Source organism: Chionomys nivalis, chromosome 15, assembly GCF_950005125.1.
Source record: "Chionomys nivalis chromosome 15, mChiNiv1.1, whole genome shotgun sequence".
Classification (NCBI taxonomy): Eukaryota; Metazoa; Chordata; class Mammalia; order Rodentia; family Cricetidae; genus Chionomys; species Chionomys nivalis.
This window is the reverse complement of record NC_080100.1, coordinates 33,767,482-33,790,245: the sequence shown is the minus strand read 5'-3', so window position 1 is coordinate 33,790,245 and position 22,764 is coordinate 33,767,482. Positions and strand designations below refer to the sequence as shown.

At 35.6% G+C, this 22,764-nt stretch overlaps 1 protein-coding gene across 1 annotated transcript in view; it reads right to left on the bottom strand.

Annotated features, from left to right (window-relative positions):
* Mtrex (Mtr4 exosome RNA helicase) overlaps positions 1–22,764 on the bottom strand; it is a 66,724-nt gene that overhangs the window by 41,459 nt on the left and 2,501 nt on the right. The window contains exons 2-13 of the mRNA XM_057789538.1: positions 19,698–19,835; positions 18,490–18,556; positions 16,927–16,989; positions 15,893–16,005; positions 12,443–12,617; positions 11,398–11,488; positions 8,970–9,094; positions 7,905–8,003; positions 6,986–7,088; positions 4,760–4,891; positions 3,180–3,259; positions 1,512–1,622 (exon numbers count right to left, since the gene is read on the bottom strand). Coding sequence (XP_057645521.1) covers positions 1,512–1,622; positions 3,180–3,259; positions 4,760–4,891; positions 6,986–7,088; positions 7,905–8,003; positions 8,970–9,094; positions 11,398–11,488; positions 12,443–12,617; positions 15,893–16,005; positions 16,927–16,989; positions 18,490–18,556; positions 19,698–19,835 — 1,297 coding nt within the window. The remainder of the gene's footprint in view (positions 1–1,511; positions 1,623–3,179; positions 3,260–4,759; positions 4,892–6,985; positions 7,089–7,904; positions 8,004–8,969; positions 9,095–11,397; positions 11,489–12,442; positions 12,618–15,892; positions 16,006–16,926; positions 16,990–18,489; positions 18,557–19,697; positions 19,836–22,764) is intronic.

Genomic DNA, 22,764 nt, shown 5'->3' with positions numbered 1-22,764 from the left:
AAGATGAATTCTGGATCCATTAAGTAATACATATTACATAATATAACATGGCACAATTATGATGGACAGAAGTATTGATAAGCACAGTCAATTTTCCTGGCTTTCTCACTGATAATGAAGTAGTTCTGAAGATCGCTTTACAATTAGGTTTCTTTAAAAAAAAAACACAAAAAAACATTAAGTTTCTAGGGCAGTACAGACTCATGACTGCTGAATCAGAGGCTTTATCAACAAAAACAGTTGGTTTAGTCATACAAAGCTCTAAGTCAATAAAGTATTAAATATTCATAAACAGGAAAGATAATACATCATCTCAAAAGAATTAGTCATAAGAAAATGAACCATCTACATGCCAAAGTAATAAGATCAATACAGTAACCTTTTGTTTGCAAAAAAGTCATACAATATTTGAATGTATGCTGTGAAGATTTTGGGGAAATAGGGGGCAAGATGAACTTTCTTCTTTTATTTACCACTATTTTACTTTAATTCAACTCATACTCTTGAAAAATGATCCATTAATTATTAAGCTTAGCAAAATTTATAATTTATAGAAGAACATTATCAAGGACTTACTAGGATCTGAGTGTAAATACTAACACTTCATTAAAATAGTATTTCTTCTAAACGTTTTTCTTAAGGCTGAGGACTCTCAGGATAAAACCAGAAATAGTTATATACTAAAGTTGTTTCCTATTTCTAATATCCCACTTCTTGGGATAGGCATCAGTTTGTTTTTTTTTGTTTTTTTTTTTAAAAAGATCAAACTAGACTCCCACTGAGTACAACTGAATATCCTAAAAACAACTCATATCTAAACTAACCCTTTAAAAATCAATCAAGTCGGGCAGTGGTGGCGCACGCCTTTAATCCCAGCATTCGGGAGGTAGATGTAGGCAGATCTCTGTGAGTCCAAGGCCAGCCTGGACTACAAGAGCTAGCTCCAGGATAGGCTCCAAAAGCTACAGAGAAACCCTGTCTCAAAAAATCAAAAGAAAAAAAAAAATCAATCAAGTCTGAGGGAGATGAGCAGTTACCCAGTCAACTCAAGTCTAATAGCACATTCTGCATTGTACTGCAGCCAGGTGGTGTCACTTCCATGAGAAACTAAACCTTTTCTATGCATACTTCCTTTTTGAAAGGGCACTATGTCAAGTTCATCACCTAAAGTAATGCACTTTCCTAAGGCGTTCTATACAAACTAATTTTGTAGAAAGTAGACGAAATACAAAGCTAGCAGACGCAATAGCTCACACCCATAACCGAGCACACAATGGGCAAAGCAGGAGGACGGTTGCTGGAGGACAGCCTGGCAACTGTGTCAGAAAAAGACAGGACAAGAAAAGATCCCAAAAATAAGCCACTGGGTCTGGGTGGTAAAAGGCTGGTTTGGCCTCCAACACTATGAATTCAAACAACAACAACAAACTCGTCCGTAAACAATGGTCACTAGAACTTAACATTGCTCATACAACAGAATTTTGAGACATAAAAAAATTAAAAAACAATACCTTTATCAATCCTTCAGAAAAGAGAATTTCTATAGTTTCCTTCAAAATAGGAAGTAAACCACCATGGTGAATACCAATCCCCCGCTTCAAAAGAGGAAGTACATGCTCAACCTGTAATTTTGAAAAAAAAGTTTGTTATAAGGAAAAGGAATTTAAAATGTAAAACTTGAAAAAATATGTAACTAAACAAGAAAACATTTGTATTTAAAAAAAACTTTCCCAGAATAAAAGCAAAATCAAATCCATATTCCCACATATTAAACTAGAACTATAACTGTGGCCTAGCTTTAACATGACAACCATGTTTAAATACATACAAGTATTTTGCTCCTCGAAGTTGTGAGCTTTACGAGTTAACTCCCACACAGAAGTCTAGGCTGAGGCAGCAGGAGCTGTAAAATGGCATGGAGGTTTACACTCATAGTCCCAGCTATTCCAGAAGCTGAAGCAGGAAACCCTTTATCTCTTAAAAACTAAATCAATAAACTCAAAAGATCTTGGCAGTTCAAACTCTTAACTACGAAACATTAAAGTATAAACTTTAGAATCAAAAGAATAGGTAGCTGAAGAGTGCATTCTCTACAATGCTGCCAAAGTCCACATTCTAACTGTTTTAGGATAAAATGCACCAAGCCACAGAGCAGCCATTCAACAGTCACCATTCACCTAGGAAGGAAAAGCATCTTAAAATTTCCAAGTTAAAACACCATTTGAAATTCCAAGAAACATGCCCCTGTAATTGTAGGGTAACCTAAATCTTCTGAAAACCAAAACATTCATTTGTAGAACACAGTATAACCTTCAAAATTTTCCTTTTGTTCTAATCTTCAGATGAACAGCAAATGATATGGGAAATTTTAAAGATTCTACCAACTGGGATTCAAACTAGACCAATAAATTAAAATCCCTGGGAGTGGCACCTAAGTGTTAGCATATTTCAGATGCCAAATCAGTTCCAACAGTGAAAGAAAAAGTATGAACTAGATTAAAGCAAAGCACCTGTTTGTTTCTTTCGTTCTTTCTTTCGTTCAAGACCGAGTTTCTCTGTGTAACAGTACTAGCTCTCTTGGAACTCGCTTTGGAGACCAGGCTAGCCTTCAATTTACAAAGATCTGTCTGCCTCTGCCTCCCAAGTGCTGGGATCATAAATGTGTGTACCACAGCTCAGGTGATAATTATTTCTTAAAGAATAGATAACTTTCATTAGGTATACTCTCTTTCTTCAATATTCTTATGAAATGAGAAAGTTAATGACTTAATAATCAACAATAAAATTTCTGTTATACAGAAATACAAGAAACAATTCCTAGATTATGCTATGTCCTCTTTTAAAAATCCCTCAGGTGCTGGGCAGTGGTGGCACACGCCTTTAATCCCAGCACTCAGGAGGCAGAGGAAGGCGGATCAGTTCACTGTGAGTTCGAGGCCAGCCTGGTCTATAAGAGCTAGTTCCAGGATAGGCTCGAAAAGAAAAAAAAACAACAACAACAAACCAAAACAAAACCTCCCACATGCAGCAAATCTTTGCTTGGCACCCTTTTAGCAAGTTGAAACATAAATGAAGGTGTTTGAGAGCATAGGCCAACTATGCTACAGTGCAATAAAATTAATAACTATGATATAAATGCCTGCTACCTGCTAAAATCCATACTTACTGTAGTAACTCACCTGAGGGAGCTTTTTATCTTCATCAGACAAGCAGTCAATTGCATTACTGAATACTTCTTCAACCATCTTCTTTTCTTCATCTGTGAGAAAAATATGAAAGTGAGTTGGTGATGCTGGGCAGTGGTGGTGCACGACTTTAATCCACTCAGGAGGCAGAGGCAGGTGGATCTCTGAGTTCAGGACCAGCTTGGTCTACAACATGAGTTCCAGGATAGCCAGGGATGTTTCACAAACAAACCCTGTCTCAAAAAACCAGAAAAAGAAAAAAAAAGTCAGTGATCCTAAGATCCTAAATTTCACTCATAAAAAAAAATAAAAGTCTATATAAAACTAAAGAATCAGTTTTTTTTTTAAGCAACCCACCACATAATAAAATTTACTGTCCTTGACACTCACCTAGCCGTCTTAATCTAAGGAAAAGTTATTAAAAATAGTAAGAATTTCAATGGGCTGAGGCAAGAGTGCTGTGTGAATTCCAGACCAGCTAGGGCTGTAGTAACAATAACTACAGCAAAGTGCTTTAGAGACAACATTAACTTCTACTATCTGCAGGTTCTTACATCTGTTACCACTCTGAGGTAACTGGGGCTTAGTATAAATAAGCACTGCACTTAATTGAAGCGAAACAATTCCAAAGCCCATATTGCTAGTGACTACATTTCTGTCTTTACTGTGTCAATCAAATAACAGACTGCTCAAAAAATACTTGTTAAATTAATCAAATTATAACCCTGAGTCCTAGCATGCTTACAAGTGGTGTTTATAATATTGCAAGCTATAAGCTAAGCAATTTATCTGCCATCTTATTTTAGCCATGGGAAAGATTTTAAGTACATAAAGAGAATAGGACAACTAAGTTTTGGTTTGGGTTGTTTTGAGACAATGTCTACTATGTTGCCCAAGCTGGTCTCACATTCAGTCCTTCTACCTTAGCTTCCCAAGTGATGGTACTACAAGCATCTCCATACCTGGATACAACTAAAATTAATTTTCGGTTACTCAATATTTCTTAATATATTTATTATTTGGATTACATACACAATAGGCAGGACTGAATAACTCCTTGGCTGGCAGTCTTGGCTAGGGTATGCTACTATACAGCTGTATAACTTTAAGTGAGGCACATTCACAGTGAATCTACATCTGCTAAATGTTTAGAGAATTCAGCATACTTGAGGCAAAGAGTGGGTCTAGTTTGCTGTAAGAATGAAGGACAGCGCTTTCGATGAATTATTCTGACCAAGAGACCTACCCTTAATGAATCAGAGACAGATGCAAAATAGCTGTTTATAATAATGAAGTACAAGAAGGTATGACTGTAATGGTTCTCAGTAATGTTAGAATCATGCAGTTATTATATCTTCCAGTAAAATAGGAGAGGGCCAAAGATTTAGCTGTAGTGGTACAGTGCTTGCCCTGCATGCATTAGGGCCAAGGAGAGAGGGAGGGGAAGAAATTCAAAGACCCTTATAAAGCTTTTATAGGTGCTGAGCACATACTATTATTATAAACAAACTGCATGCTAGTATACAGACGTATGACCAACACAACACTAAAACCATATGGAAGCTATATAATACCTGTGTTGAAATCTAATTTAGTCATTTGAAGAGCATATGCTTCACAATCTTTCTTACTAAAACTGAAGATAATTACAGGTTGAAAATTTCTTTCCATAATCATCTTCACAATCTTGAACACATTTGATGGACCTGCATAGGGCAAATAAATCACACCCCAAATTAACTCAAAATGGACAACAGACTTAAATATATAAATAAATATATTATAAATATAATTAAATAAAATTAAAAAATAAGAAAGACCTTCATAATCAGCAGAGCACAGTGGTGCACACCTTTAATCTCAGTACTCAGGAGGCAGAGGCAGTCACGACAAAAAGAGAAGGTGAGACTATTCACCAACATGAGAGACACTGTGCTTTGACAGATGAGAGCAAGTGGAGAACCAACCCCAGTCTACGATAACAGAAACAACAAACTCAAGTTATCTACTGATATAGGTCTACCCAGAATATAAGAACTTTTATAACTCAACAAAGACAACTGAATACAAAGTCAGGCAGTGGAGATGCTGAGGCAATGGCAGGCTCAGCGGCTAAGAGCCCTTGTTACTCAATGAGGACCAGAGCTGGCATTCCAGCACTCATGACACATGGCTCTAAAACATCCGTAACTCCAGCTCCATGGATCCCAACGCCCTTTTCTGGCCTCCAAAGGCACAGATACGAACAAATACACATACACACATAAGATAAATTTAAAAGCCGGGCGGTGGTGGCGCACGCCTTTAATCCCAGCACTTGGGAGGCAGAGGCAGGCGGATCTCTGGGAGTTTGAGGCCAGCCTGGTCTACAAGAGCTGGTTCCGGGACGGGCACCAAAGCTACAGAGAAACCCTGTCTCGAAAAACAAAAACCAAAAAAAAAAAAAAAAAAGATAAATTTAAAAAAAGAAAAATAACTTTTTTACAAGCATGGTGGTACATGCCTTTAATTCCAGCACTTGGGAGGCTTGGGAGGCAGAGGCAGACAGATATCTCTGAGTTTAAGACTAACTTGGTCCATAGAGCGAGTTCCAGGACAGCCACGGCTGTAACAAAGAAAAACTCTATCTTACAAAAACAAAAACAATCAAACAAAAGCTTTTAAATAGACAAGACTATAACAGATATTAATCCCATACTGTGAGATGCCAAAAGTATATAGTACGAAGTTCAGCATCAGTGACCACAGGAGACAGAGATAAAGAGCACACTGAAAGACGGCTTCACTTTTACTAGAAGGATTATAATCAAGTAGATACACACTAAGTATCAGCCTAAACACTCAAGGAAACGATACCCAGATACACTCCTCAAAGGAATAGCATGAAGAATGCTAAATGGTGTAGTTACTTTGGGAAATAATTTGGCAGTAGCCAAAAAGTTAAACTTACCCAGGAGAAAAGAAAACACATATTTCCACAAAAACTTGTAGCATAAGCCAAATGTTTATGACCTTATTCATAATCAACAAAAAATAGAAACAACTCCATATTTACTCAATGTATATTCTTAGATTATTTGGCCACATAGAACATAATATAAAATCATATGAATCCCCCTCTTTTTATTGAGACAGGGTTTCTCTGTAGTTTTGGAGCCTGTCCTGGAACTAGCTCTTGTAGACCAGGTTGGTCTCAAACTCAGAGATCCGCCTGCCTCTGCCTCCCGAGCGCTGGGATTAAAGGTGTGTGCCACCACTGCCTAGCTGAATCTTATTTCACTCAAAGGAATCAGCTACAAAAGACCATATGATCTATTTTTGAGACATCCAGAAAAGGCAAATTCACAGACAGAAAAAAAAGCAAAAACCAAAACTACTGTTATAAGAAGAAAAAAGATGAAGAATGATTGCTAATGCACAGGGTTTTGAGAGAGAAGAGTTAATGAACATGCTTTAGGTACGGTAGGGACAGTTGTACAGTTCTATGAATAGACTAGAAATTATCAAGATGCATATCTTAAAATAATGAATTTCAAAATACTTAAATTTTATGAAAATTTAGGGTTGACTTTGGATTATGTGAATATACCCAAACCCAGTAATTACCCGCTTAATGTGAGTATATGTATTACAGTAAATTAATTAACGCCATGTAAGAGAAACAGATCACCCATTATTCATCCAATTTTGTCATCTTTACATAGTTTCCTCAAAAAACATCAAATAAAAGACAATATAGAGTAATTTAGCTATTCGATTTACATGTACAATTCCTGTCTAAAAACTAAGTTCCAAATTACCTTTTGTTCCTCCTTTCCGTCCCTTCTGATCTCCTTTGGCCAAATCACCTGCATCCCGAAGCACTTGCATTGCAGTATTAAAATTATCTTCTCTGAAGTCACCCTAGAATCATATTTTCTTCCATGTAACTGTGCAAATGTATAATCAAGGCTAGAGAGATGATTCAGTAGTTACGAGTAGTTCTTACAGACGGCCTAGGTTCAGTTCCTAGAACCAACATGTTGGCTCAGAAATATTTAATCATAATCTAAACACTTCTTTGTTTATAGAAAGGGTTTCTCTGTAGCTTTGAGGCCTGCCCTGGAACTAGCTCATGTAGACTACGCTGGCCTCAAACTCACACAGATCCTCCTGCCTCTGCCTCCTGAGTCCTGGGATTAAAGGCGTGTGCCACCACCGCCCAGCTTAATCTAAACATTTCTTAAATGTAAAGTTTCTCCAAAGAATGAAACTTTAAAGCAAAAATAATAATAACAAAAGTCACTTAAAATAAGTGACCTGTGAAAACAAAATGTGATAAGGAAGAACTGCAACTGAGAAGCAAGATTAAAATATCTGGCATTTCCCCAGCCCTTGATTCTCTAGTATTTCAAACACTGAGAATAGAAGGAAGTAGTCATGCATTGGAAGAAGGTCTTGAATACAATTTGTCTTTAAAGCACCACCTCACTAGGTTCACCTCAATGTCCTGGGGACAAGTAACCTTCCTATCTGAGCTCCCCAAAGCCTGCAGGTGAGCACCACCACAGCATCATCAAATACAGTATCTGAAATAAAAATACTTATAAATAATCATTTTTGAAGAGTGAAGTATTTGAGACTAAAATGTGCAGAGGGTGGTTAATAGTTTTCTACAACTCAAAATTAAGGGAAAGCAACATATAAAAGATGACATTACATGTGAATTATTTCCCTTACATTTTCGTCGACCACAAGGTGAAGGCCATCTCCCCCTGCTGGAAATATATAATGTTGCAATGGAGTAGGTCGATAATCAGTATAAATTACATGACAGGGCTATAAAAAGAAAGAAAATTTTATTTCTTCAAGACAAAAATGTATATTTTATCCCAAAAAAATTAATGCTTTCAAATAATTTTAAAAGCTAGGCAAGCGAAAAATGGGGGAAATTGCCCTACTAATTCATATGATCATCAAATTAATTTCCCAGTTCCTTAATCAAGACCAAACATGATCTGAACTTCCATTACCCATTAGCTCATCTTAGAATACTGTAATTACAGACAACAAAGCCTCTAGCTAATATGGTGACACAAGGCATCCTTGACATATAAAAACAAAACTCTTGTAGCACAGAGGCTTTTTACTGATATAAATTTAATAGCACAGAGGCTTTTTAACACAGCAGATTGATCTAGCTCTATCTGAAGATTCACTGGGCTTCTTACAGAAGCAACAGCGAGAGAAATGTGACTGGACAACTTATACATAAAAGTAAGTTCTGAAAAGTAACAGTGTAAAACAAGTGCAGAAAAATCCAATGTTTTGTTCAACACTCATAAACAAGTATTTGATGCAAAGTCTTATACAGACATTAAAGTTGTACTAGAAATTCAAAGTAGAAACAGTGATTACTAAGTGTGAACATATTTACATAAGAACTGCCAAATCAAATGGTCAAGAGATGAGTAGGTTCTTCTGATCCAAGACCTTAGAACTCTTACTACGTACTTATACCTCACTGTCAGAGTAAATGGACTACATTATTTCCAAACTTGGCAGGATTAACTTGGGAAATTAGATTCCAAAGCCCACCTCTTAGAAGCTTAGCTATACTAGCCTGGAGATGGCAATTTCTAATTAGTCCACTCATTCTGATAATCTACTTGACTCAAGAAGCAGATTCACATTAAACTGTCTTCTTTATCCTTAAGAGCATCAGGAAAAGGTATAAGAAGGGTATGGCAATCCCAATCGGTAACATTTTTAAATAATGAAGACATGAAAAGTGTGTGAAAGTACCTGTTTATGTAGGTGGCAAATCCATTCAGCAAACTGTCGAGCATTCGGGATAGTAGCAGAAAGAAAGACATAATGGACATTATCTGGAAGCAAAATAATAGTTTCTTCCCATACTACACCACGCTCTGAGAAAAATAAATGGATTGGAATTAAGTGTTAACAAAGTGATAGTATCTAAAATTATTTTCTCTAATGCTTACTAATTGAACATGCAAACCACTTTTAAAAAGCGTATTTTTAGCCACAGACACTTACTGAAACCTACTTTATAAAGTTCATGAACCTTTGGAGTAGACACAATAAGGAAGCAACTTCATGCAGGATGGACTCGGGAAAAAGCAGCTCCAGACTGTACCCTTCCCCTAACAAACAAGAGCCCCAGTACCAAGGCAGCTAATAGTAGTTCTGCTTCAGAGAAGCAGAGGTTAACAATGCCCAGCAACACATTTGAAAGATATGCTATTACTAGTCCATATGATATGTTACCCAAATTACCCTCATAATGTCAGAAAGTAAAAGATGGATCTGATGAATAGTAGATATGAAGTTGGTACAGCTCTGTTAAAATGTCCTAGTAACATTAAATCTATCTCTAAATTAATAATATTCGCTACTTGTTTTATAATAGACAATAAGTATTAAAATACTTTTAAAGTATCAATGACTTAAGATAATTGGCTGAATTTTTTTTATACAGTTTCAAAGTTTTGAATATATAGTTTCAAAAGCAATGGCTCTTTGTTCCATGTAATTTTTGTTTCCCTGTTCGTATCTGATTATTGATTTGAATAAATCAAGTTTTTTAGAACTTACATAATATTATATCTAACTTTTTAATCATAGTTAAGTTTGCATATCACATGATTTGGGTTAAGATTCTATATAGAACTCAGTGTTTTTATGTAAGTGTGTGTGGGTGGGTGGGGGTGTACGTGCACCCCCATGGCATGGTACTTGTTTGAATGTCAGAAAAAAACTTTTTAAGAGTCTGTTGTCTCAACCAGGCATGGTGGCGCATGCCTTTAATTCCAGCACTCTGGAAGCAGAGGCAGTGGATCTCTGTGAGTTTGAGGCCAGCCTGGTCTACAGAGTGAGTTCCAGAACAGCCAGGGTTAAACAGGGAAACCTTGCCTTGAAATGTCAAAGAAAAAAGAGTCAGCTCTCCCCTAATACACAGGTCCTGGGCTCGAGCTCAGGTGGCCAGTTCTCAACCTGTGGGCCGTGACCCCAGGGGGATACATATCAGATATTTACAATTCCTTAAAGTAGCAGAAACACAGTTATCAAAGAGCAATGAAACAATTTTTTGGTTGGGGGGGTCACTACAACATGAGGAACTGTATTGAAGGGTCGTAGCATTAGACAGGTTGAGAACCACTAATATAGACTAACTCAGTTCTTTAAAACAAAACAAAACTCAATCTTCCCCTCCCTGCGACAGGGTTTCTCTGTGTATCTCTGGCTGTCCTGGAATTCATTCTGTAGACCAGGCTGGCCTCAAATTTACAGAGATCCGCCTGTCTTTGCCTCCCTGAGCGCTGGGATTAAAGGTGTGTGGCACCACTGCCTGACAATAAAACTCAATCTTACTTTGAGTGTGTACATTTTAAACATTAGCTTTAAATTTATCAAATTTCCTAGTATACCCCAAATTGCAACTATATTTATTTTTTTAGTTAAAGTAAGGTAACAGCCTGAGGAAAATATATCTATAGCAATTTTATTTAATTATTTCATACCTACTGTATTTTCACAAATATGCATTCATAGGTTTATAAAACCAAATTAACTTAAAAATTACTAAAGTAATCTTTGTAAACCAGAAGCTCCATAATTTTTTTCACATTTTTCACATTAAATAATTACTGAGAATTGAGTTTTGGTGATACACAACTTTTAGGCCAGCACTCGAGAGGCAGAGGCAGGTGGATAGCTTTTAGTTCGAGGCCAGCCTGTTCTACAGAGCTAGTTCCAGGACAATCAACGTTACACAAAAAAATCTTTTATGTAAAGCCAACTCCCCCCAGCCCTCCACAAAAAAATAAAATAGTTATTGGGCTTCTAATGTGGGGGAGGAAAGCAAGGTCTTGGTAGGTGGCCTAGATTCCCATTTACCTCATTTCTTCCTACCTCTGTGTCCCCTATCTTCCTGTCTCAGCTTCACAACTGCTAGTATTATAGTCATGCACCATGTCTGGCTTAGTGAGTTCTATATAAAAGCAGGCTACTTTTCAATTCCTACTGGGAATATTTCATGTTGTCCACAATTTGAATATGTAATAGTATGAATATGTAATAGTAAAGAAGAATTATAAACACAAGAAAACTGAAAATAAATCCAACAATTCTTAATCAAAAATATTAATGGCATTTGTTAAAAAAAAAAAGCATGGCATTTATCTCAACACTGCAACACTGCAAAATATACCTGAATCTCTCATGTAATGAATTTCATCAAATATGACCCAAGCAACTTCTCGCATAACTTCAGAACCTCTATACAGCATACTTCTCAAAATCTAAAAGGGGGAAACAGATTGAGCAGGATTTTAACATAACATCCAATAATTAGACAAATACTGCTTTTGTCCAACAGGGAATTTTTAATACCTTTGCTTTGTGGATATATTAAATATTATAAAGCTACTTATCTTTGACTTCTCAACACGTATAATCAGATATTCACAAAGATACTATTATCATATCTCCTCTTTTATTTGGAATATGAACTCAACTTTCTCTGTGCAACATCTTCCCAAAAGACACACTATGAAAGTATATATAAAAGTCCTAATAAGGGAGCCTGGTGAGATAGTTCAGTGGAATCTAAGTTTAAACCCCAAAAATAAACACATAAAGGTAACTCTACAACATTCTCCTGACTTGACACATGCACTGTTGTACATGTGTCCCCCACACTATACACAGAGATACACATACGTACAATTTTGTGAATACCAACTAGAGTAGAAATAATCACACCCAAATCATGTTATATGCAAAGCTTAATAGTGATTAGAAAAAGCTAAGTATAATGTGGAATATATATTTTTTAAAGTTGATTATTTATTTACTGATTGTAACAAATACCCAGGCACAAAAGTAAAAAACAAAACCAACCAACAACAACAAAATAAGAAAACCCCATGAAATAAACAAGACAGTATTTGTATGAAACAATATATTCAAATCCTTGAAACTATACATATATAAAATAACTAAGTATTTTCAAGTCGCAGTAATAACAAACTATTAAAAGTACTTTTATAGGTGTCTATGTTTTATCAGAAGTAATAAATATTATTAATTTAGGAAATAGTCAATGCTGCTAGGGCACTTTACAATAATTATGCCTTTTTCAAATAATTTTATCCACAGATAATAATTACATTTTATCTGAAAAAAAAGCAAGCTGGATAGATACACTGACTAAGCTATAATGAAAAAGTCAGGGGAGACTCAATGTAAATCACCTCTGTAGTCATAACAAGACAAGATGCTGTAGGATTAATAGTGACATCTCCAGTCATCAGACCGACGTCTTGAAACTCTTCATACATTTCACGGTATTTCTGGTTACTAAGAGCCTTAATTGGGCTGGTAAATATTACACGCTGCTTTTCCCTTAAAGCCAATGCAATTGCATACCTAAAAATATAAAAGCAATAAGTAAGATTTCAAGTTTGGAGAGCATTCATTCATAATCTATTTACTATAAATAAACTATTACACTATAATCATGATTTATCTGATATGAAGTAGTCTAAATAAGCAAGGACTTTTTTTTTTTAAATATTTATTTATTTATTATGTATGCAATATTCTGTCTGTGTGTATGTCTGCAGGCCAGAAGAGGGCACCAGACCTCATTACAGATGGTTGTGAGCCACCATGTGGTTGCTGGGAATTGAACTCAGGACCTTTGGAAGAGCAGGCAATGCTCTTAACCACTGAGCCATCTCTCCAGCCCCAAGCAAGGACTTTTTAAGGAGTAAAAACAATTGGTTTATCAGTGGATATCCTAGTTCTCACTAGAAAAGGCTTTCGTTCTATTGCTAGGCATCCAAAAGTCCATCACTCTGTCCACTCATTTATACAGACAGATTACAAATAATAAAAAAACTACAGAAATGGGTGGATTTTTCTTCTACAGCTTCATAAAATGAGTTAATCCAAATGTACTCTTTTTCTTCATGTAATACTTAACAAATCATTTCTTGGCTTATCATAGGTTCTGTTTATCAAAAAGTTCTTTCCTGGGCATTAATAGAATTCAATACAATTGTATTGTTTGCTTTTAAAATTCAGTTTAGTATTTAACTACAGGACCATAAAATTAAGATTTAAGAAAAAACACCGTGGCAGAGGCTTTTTAAAGATATAATTCTTGGGGGCTGGAGAGATGGCTCAGTGGTTAAGAGCATTGCCTGTTCTTCCAAAGGTCATGAGTTCAATTCCCAACAACCACATGGTGGCTCACAACCATCTGTAACGAGGTCTGCTGCCCTCTTCTGGTCTACAGACATATATACAGATAGAATATTGTACACATAATAAATAAATAAATAAATAAATAAATAAATAAATAAATGGAAAAAATTAAAGATATAATTCCTGCACAAACTATGCTTATCACATCAGTCATTCTCTACATTATAAGAGAAATTTTATAAAATTAATAATTGTTCAAACATGTCAAATAGTAATAGTGAAAGATATATATGGGAAAGCAAATATAGAGATGTTGCTTATCTTTTCAACAACAACAAGAAGGAATAGAAAACAGAAAAATATGATCTGTACTTAGGGAAAAGTACACATAAAGAATTGAATGATTGGGTACAAAGGTTGGATTTGTCAGAAAAACAACTTGAAATCAGCAACAGAGATAGCAATTTTTAGAACCATGTCCCTCAAAACACAGGGGACTATATTCTTAGAATTAAAAAGAAATAGGACAATAACTCCACAAGCAGGCATTCTTAACATGAAAATGTAAACTATTAACAATCTAAGCAAATGGAAACTCTACATAGATTGAGGAAGTAGCTCAATAGTAGAGAGTTCGCCCACATATACAAAGTCCTGGGTTTGGTCCCAGAACACTGGAAACAACAACAAAACAAGCTGGAGAGATAGCTCAGTGGTTAGGAGCGCTGGCTGCTCTGACAGAGAACCTACATGGTGGCCCTCAATCTATCTGTATTTTTAAGATCAGTTTGAGGGAATCTGATGTCCTCTTCCAACTTCCGTGGGCAAAGGTAAAACATAAAATAGAAAATAAAAGTAGAAAAAAATAGCCAGGTATGGTGGCAAACAACTAAAATCTAGGGAAACACACACACACATTAAAAAAAAAAAAAAAACAAATATTCTATGGCACAACCTTTAGGTTAATGGAAATTTCAAAATGATAAACGACATAAAACAAAAACAAAAAAACCTTTAATAGCTAATGTCTGAATCTAGGATTATGACCAACACCAAAAATAAACTGAACTTCCAGCAAAAACATCAAAACGACTACTATAACATCTAAGATGAAACATTGATTCTCCTTTGTCTTTTATTTTGTTTTCTCAGGAAGCTACGTAAAGATGACAAGATTGGATGAATAAAGGGTGTTGTATTTTTCTTACATGGCATTTCCAAAGGATCCAACATCACCATTGGCATTTATAAGCAAGCGTGCGTACACACACATATAAAGTCTTCAAAGAAGCCAAAAGGAAGCAATACATTACATACAGAAAAAAAGTAAGAATGAGAGATTGCTTGTCAAAAGTTATGTAGATCAAAAGAAATACTTAAAAACAAATGTTTTAAAAAATGAACAAGCATAATTTTTTTTACAATGTTAAAGAAGTTTTTCATCAGGAGTCTTGTACTGAAATACTTCAAGAATTTCTGCCGGGCGATGGTGGCGCACGCCTTTAATCCCAGCACTCGGGAGGCAGAGGCAGGCGGATCTCTGGGAGTTTGAGGCCAGCCTGGTCTACAAGAGCTAGTTCCAGGACAGGAACCAAAGCTACAGAGAAACCCTGTCTCGAAAAACCAAAAAAAAAAAAAAAAAAAAAAAAAAAGAATTTCTCCATGCAAAAAAAAATGGTATCAGTAGAAAAATCTGGACCAGCATCAACAAACAATAATGTCTTTTTACTTAGAAAGTAGGAGAACAAAGTAAGTAAATGAGGTGAAAGTACAAACCAAAGAAATGGAAACAGAACAAAGAAAAACCAGTGAGACCAAAAGCTGGATTTTGTCAGAGCAACATAATACTAGACACCTCCAGCTAGATAAAGAAAAAAAATCAAATATCGGCTTGATACAAAACAAAAAAAGACATTAGTAATAAACAAAAAAGTCCAATGTCCCTCAGAATAAAGATGTGAAATTTCTAAATAAAATTTTAATTCATCAAACCAATAATAAAATATAATCATACATCATGATAAAACAGAAGTTATCTAAGGATGATTCATTGGACACCCAACAACACATTTCATCACACTAGCAAGGAAAGGCAAAAATCCATATCCAAAACAAAACAAAACCCCACATCGTTTCAATACAAGAAAAGGAACTTAAAAAGATCGAGTTTATAAATTCGTGCATATGAACAGAATAAGAGACTAACTGCAAAGGAGGAACAGTAGTCAAGCTTGATAAAAACACATCTATGAAAAACCCACAAGTAACATCATGCTTAATGATTAAAAAAAACTCAAAATATTTCTCAAATAATTAAAACATAATACTAAAAATCTTCAATATTTTAATGAAGGCAAGAAAAAAAACCTAAAGGTTACCTAACAAGCAAAACCATTCTTATTTGCAGAATACAGACAGAAACTTAACTAAAACTTAGCTAAAATAACTAAGTGATTTGTCTATTTCATTTGTGAACACTGTTGGTTACTTACTCAGCACACACAGTTTTTCCTGCTGATGTATGAGCAGACACTAACACAGACTGATTATTATCGACACACTGAATGGCTTCTCTTTGGAAAGCATCAAGAATGAATGGGTATTCCTATAAAAGCAAATTGACAGACACATGAGAATGTTAAGCTATCTAAGGAACGCTTAAAAGAACAATTATCTTTCCAAAGCCTTCTAGGATTCCTTTCTGATTCAACCACCACTAAGCAGTGAAAAAAATGACTTCAAAACAGTTTTACCAGACAGAACAAGCCTTAATGCTGCTGTTTAACATTCTCAGTATATTCTATTTACACTAAAATCAGGAATAAAATAATCGTTACATGTTCTGTGATACTGTGCAATAACTTTGCATATACCATAAATCTTCATAACCCCATAAAATAGGTGCATGCTTAACTTCATTTCCTAGAGGAAAACTCTAAGGTTCCAAAAAATAAAATCCCCAGCATTACTCAGCAAAGGCAGAGAAATAATTTCTTAAACAAAAGAGTTCATACTTGCTTCTCTGCGCTTCTTTTAGAGAAAGTTGTTTGAAAAACTTAGCCTCACTGTTTCAACCTTTACAAACTTTTTAAAAATCTAAGGAAGAAGAGTGAGGAGTAAGAGGTGTACACGGGTAACCCCAGCACAGTGGAGGCTGCAGCAGACACATCAGGAGTCTGAGGGCCCTCGGGACAGCCAAGAAAGCACACCATAACAAAACAAACTGAACTTCGGCTTCCTTAGAAGCTGCTGAACTTTCGAACTATCAGTAAAACTTATACATCATGAAATTTTTTTCTACAGAAAGGTTGACAAATTTGTTAGATTCTTTAAGAAGGGTGATAAGCACTCTTTAAATGTGTAAAAACATAATCACACAATGCCTGGTTTCTAGCATGGTTCTTTACTCAGTTATCACTCTATTTTGTAGTAGGTTTTTTCAAGGCACACACACAAGTAAATTTAGAAATCTCATTTGAAATCTTTTTTAAGATCTCACAAACTTCCCAAACAGTACAGTACAGACCTTTGCAGCCTTTCCAACTCGAGGTTTAAGTGGTATATATTCTTCATCTGCAGGAAGAGCAACCTGATGTCAAAGTTTAAAGAGAAAACAAGAAATGACTATTAAAATTCAAGACTCCAAAACAATGGATGGTTTAAAGAATGAAAATGATCAATGAATGTTTCTGTTAGTCTTACATGTTAGAAAGTCAACTGACTACAAGAACAAGGGGAAAAGTTAGTTACAATGCTCAAAAGACCCCTCTATTAATGCTGGCTTGAAGGCAGTGCAATCAAAAACATGCACCATTATTTCCCTGAAGAAACTTTATTAGCCAAGATAGATCTACAACCTATCATGGCTACCATTATCTCTCTACATCTAATATACAGACTTTACATGGCACAGATTAATTCCTTTTCTTCTCAGAGGATATGACAGGAGAGGTGGGCTTGCCGTAGGGGTTCACAGTCAGGACACTCCAACTTGACATGCTCAAGCACCTCCGTGAAGGAAGACACAAGGTATAGGAGGAGAAAAGTGCAAAATCAGGGGGTGGGGTGGGACAGGAAGGATAAAGAGCTTCTGCCCTTTTCACAGCAGGTCCTGGATTGTTTGGGGATTTTGTTTTTTGTAAGTCAGAGCATTGGACAGGGTCTAAAGTAAGTGTTAAAAGTGATTAATTGGACATTATATCTCACAAACAAGTGCCACTTCAAGAAAAAGAGATTTTCAGCAGGAAAACAATTTTTAAACATATAAAGTTCTAAATCCACACCAAATGCCATTCTTACTAATCTGGAATTTCTCCACTCATTAAACAGTCTTTTAAGTAAGAGTAATAATAACCTGCTGTGAGTTTTTAAAAAATACTTTAATATTTTATTTATAGCCATAGAAAGGCACATGTACCTCAGTACAGTGTGGTCATCTCTCCTTCCACCCTGGGTCCAGGGATTGAAGTCAAGCCACCTAATTTGCATGGCAAACTCTTTTATCCATTGAACTATTTTGGCAAGTCCAGAATGACACAAAGTTTCTTTGTAATGATAAAAGACTTAGCAGAATGAAACTGAATGTATAATTAAACTATATCCTATGTGTATACATTCTCACTTCTAAACGGATGCTATAAGCCATCAGTGACCACCACCTAATAGGAATTTATTAGTCACTGGAGCATGACATGAAATAGCATGCAAACTGCAAAATCAGAGCTGGTCACTTTAAGAATACGAGAATAAACAAAACTAGTTTTGTGCTGGGTAATTCCCCTATTATTTTTTTAATATGATCTTTACAGCTATCCATGGGGCACATCTCATTGTTCTAAATTTATAAATTAAATAGACAATGTTCTAAGGTTAGAAAACTTGCTCAGATTATATTTGGAGAAAAGCTGGGCTAGCATCTGAACCCAAGGCTTCGTCACAGAGCTACAGCTCTTCCACCATATTACATGCGTCCCATAGACATGACTTGATCCCAAGGCTTTCAATGCTACAGCCTGCTGACTATCCCATTAGGCAGTACAAAGAAAACCAGTATTTGTAATGCTAACCTATTGTAGGTTGTTGTACTTACCTCATGTGTACAACCTTCAACTGTTTCAACTGATTGTACCTTCACTCTCGGCATCAGGTCTGCCAAACTTAGTTATTAAAATGACAAAAAATATTTTCAATAATTAGATCATAAGCCTATCTGTACTGTTAAACAAAATGACACCACCCAATTATAATACTGTAAATTCAAAATATTTTAGCTATTATATTCAGACATGTCATGTGTCTTAAAAATGCTGAACATTAAAAATGCTAAGATCATATTTTGTTATATATAAAACAGACTGCTACATAGATTATTCAATAAATATCAGCTTAGCTCCACTATTTTAAATAAAATCTAGCTATTCAAGCACTATCACTACCTCAAAACACAAAGTTGATTCAAAAAATATTATACAACAGAAGGGTAAAAAAATATATTTAGATGTTGCTATAATTTATAGAGATATTCTCATCAAAATCCCACACTATGCTCATCTAGGCTCTCTGAATTCTGAAAGGGCTAAACTATAAATAAATTAAACTAGATGTATTTCTATATTAGACTTACTATTATGTATTATATTTGTGATAAGTACTTTAAGACAATAAATATATTTTGGTAAAAATTCAAAAGTTCCAACAATAGGGAACAAGGACTTAAAAAATACAATCACTATTAATTGCAATCTACTGCACTCCTGTGGACAAATGGCAGTATCTCCGATTTTTCAGTGACCCTTTTAACATCGTTTATAGCAGATAATTTACCAGTTAAGGAAAAACAAAATCGTAAACAGCATTATCACAGTGACAACCAAGTCATTCAAATATACTGGTATCAGGAGTAAAAGTTCCAGCTTTAAAATTCCGAGAAATACAAATATCAGACAATCTTTTGTCAGAGACATCTATGGGTCTCCCCCATCGAGAGAAGTAGTTTTGACCACCAAGCTATGGCACTACTTGCAGCAATGAAATCTACTCTTTATACTTGCACATACTTACTCCTACCACTGGGTCAGTGCCACCCTACCAGTGATGAGACATCTGTAAGAAAACATCTTTTTTGCTCTTAAAAAAAAAGTCTTCAGAATTTTTCTCAAAATTGGATTCTAAAAAATATCAAAACAGGAATCATTTGTCTCCTAACTCTCCATATTTAAACAGTTGTTATATGTTTCCATGCTTATAAAATTTTAAAATAACACATTTTAGAAAACTTTATGACTATAGAAATACTACCTTAAGTCTTCATTAATTGAATCGTCTATTCTGGGTTTCTTGCCAAAAATTGGTTCATCTGTGCCTTCAACATCTGCATCTCTCTTGTTTTTAACACCACTGGCTGATTCTGACTGTAACTTGGCATCCAGTCGTTTCCTGAAAAACAAACAATTAAGGAGTGATTCTCAACCTACTGCTGTGACCCTGTAGAGAAGATCAAGCAGATGTTCTTTGCCATCTTGCCTTTGTATGGGATGGCAGGCCCCAGCATGCTGGAATGAAAACGCTCTTGCATACATGGATGGTGGTTTGTGGGACTTCTCCAGAATCCTAACACCTTCAATACAGTAAACCCCATCATAAAAGTATTTCATTGCTACTTCACAGCTGTAATTTTGTTACTGTTATGAATCGTAATGTAAATAAATTATCTATCTGGCTCTATCTGCAGGATATCTGACATGCAACTTTCAAAGGGACTGTGGCCAACAGGTTGAGAAACGCCAATTTAGAATAAATTCCAGGGCTGGAGAGATGGCTCAGTGGTTAAGAGCATTGCCTGCTCTTCCAAAGGTCTTGAGTTCAATTCCCAGCAACCACATGATGGCTCACAACCATCTGTAAAGAGATCTGGCGCCCTCTTCTGGCCTTCAGGCATACACACAGACAGAATATTGTATACATAATAAATATTTTTAAAAAAATAGAATAAATTCCATAGTCTCAATTCTAATTTTAAAGTAACCCCCATATTATTTAATATATCATATATACTTAAAAAAGCAAAGTCATCTTTTAAATAAAGACCTAAACAAATCAAAGCTAGCCAAACTGAGAAAATTCTATAACTAGTAAAGTTGAATATTATTCCTTATATATTACATATTTTCTTGGAAGGGTTGCTTTAAAATACTAAAATTCCCATTTAAAAATAAAAAGCAACAAAAATTTCATTAAGTCCATTATTCCTTAAAACAGTAGACATTAACATGAAGACTGTAAACTTTTAAAGCTCTCTCTACTATTATGATATTATCTGGAAGAAAAAGATTGTATGGTTAGAGTTGAAGGTCAAAGTCATAGAACTCAGGAGGCTAAGGTAGGAGGATGGAAATTCAAGGGCAGCTGAAGCTGCACAAGTGAGACTCTATTTCGAAAAAGACAAAGACAAGAAAAAAAGTCCAAAAAAAAGGCAAAAAAAATTTCAAAGTAACATTAACTGAGGCTTCATAGCTTGAATATCTGTAATGAATTCAATCTAATTTCTACCCAGACCCTACCCCCAAAAAAATCAATTTCATGTAAATTTTAGATTTAGCTGCAGAGGTCAAAAAGAAATAAAATAGGGATGGAGAGATGACTCTGCAGTTAGAGCAGCACTTGCTGCAATTCCAGAGGACTCAGGTTTATTCCCACTACCCACCCGGCAGCTCTCGACTCTCTGTAACCGGAGTACTAGGGCATCCACCCCTGCCACCTTCTGGCTTCTGTAGGCACCACGCAGGCAAGTAGCACACACAAACAGACATGAAAGTAAAACACTCCTACGTGTAAAAGTTTTTAAAAATTAAATAAACAATAAATAAGCATGATGCTGCATGCAGGACTTTATCCTGGTGCATACAGGCTGATCTCTCTGAGTTTGAGACCAGCTTGGTCTACATAGTGAGTTCTTGGACTGCCAGGCTACACAGAGAAACCCTGTCTTAAAAAACAAAAGCGGAGGAGAGAGAGAGAAAGAAAGTTATTTTGTCTTTTGCTTGAATACATGTATGTGCACTGTATGCATGCCTGGTACTCATGGAGGTTAAAATTGTTTATATGATTAGTTATTTCCCCATACTAGGTATAAAACCAAAAATTTTAAAATATTGATTTTATTAACTCACCTTGAGATGGCAGTGAGACTACATGTTAGTGTAACTCTGTATATGTGTATATACTCATGCGTCCAGTGCACATGCACATATGCCTACAGAAGCTAGAGATCAACAGCCTGCTCTACTCAAATCACCTGCCATCTTATTTTTTCAGGAAACAAGTCACAGAGATTCTCTTGTCTCCACCTCCCCAGTGCTGGGATTACAGACATGCACTGCTCTGTCTGGCTTTTCACATGGACCCTAAGGATTTGAACTCAGCTCCTCATGGTAACATGGAAAGCAATTTTCCAACTAAGTCATTTCCATAGGCTCCTTTTTCATTTTCTTAAAACAGGTCCCACATTGCAGCCTTAAGCTCACGGTAATCTTGCTTCAAGCCTCAAATATTAGGATTATGAGACATTATTCTTACATTTAAACTATCACATGTCGAATAAGACTATCACGTAGCCTGCCAGTGGTGGCTTGTACCTTTATTTTCAGCACTTGGGAGGCAGAGCCAAGCAGATCTCTGAGTTGGAAGGCAGTCTGTTCTACAAAGCAAGTTCCAGGAGAACCAGGGCTACACAGAAAAATCCTGTCTTAAAAAAATAAAGTAAAAAGACTATTATGTAATTTTGAAGAATGATTTAGAGCAAAAAAATAGGTATTCATATTGGAGTTGTTTAAAATCCTGCATTAATTACATCAGAAGTGTACAAATTTTATTTTTCCAAAGAAAGATTCCCTAAGCAATTTGTACTGAAAAACCTTAAAGCAATGGAATCAAAAAAAAAACAAGCACTTTCTGCACTAAATAACATTCGCTATTAAAAGAAACCTAAGGCTATTTAGAATACAGCTTACTCCAGCTCTAAGGCAGTGACTCTATAGAAAGCATATGCGGTACAAAGACTGATGAGGTCTTAAAAACTCACAGATTGGCCTGCAGAGATAGTCCAGTCTTTAAAAGCACTTGCTATTCTTGTAGATGGCCCAACTTTGATTCCCAGCATCGACTTGGTGGCTCACAGTCATTGCTAAATCTAGTTCTGGGGGATCCAAAAGGGACTTATATGTGCACATACATACATTCATATAATACATTCATGCACATAACTTAAATAAGTCTTAAGAAATAAGCCCTAAGAGCTAACTTGAAGAGCTCTCACTGATTTAATGACTGCAAATTCAAAGAGCAAGATAATGGAAATAGTGCTCAG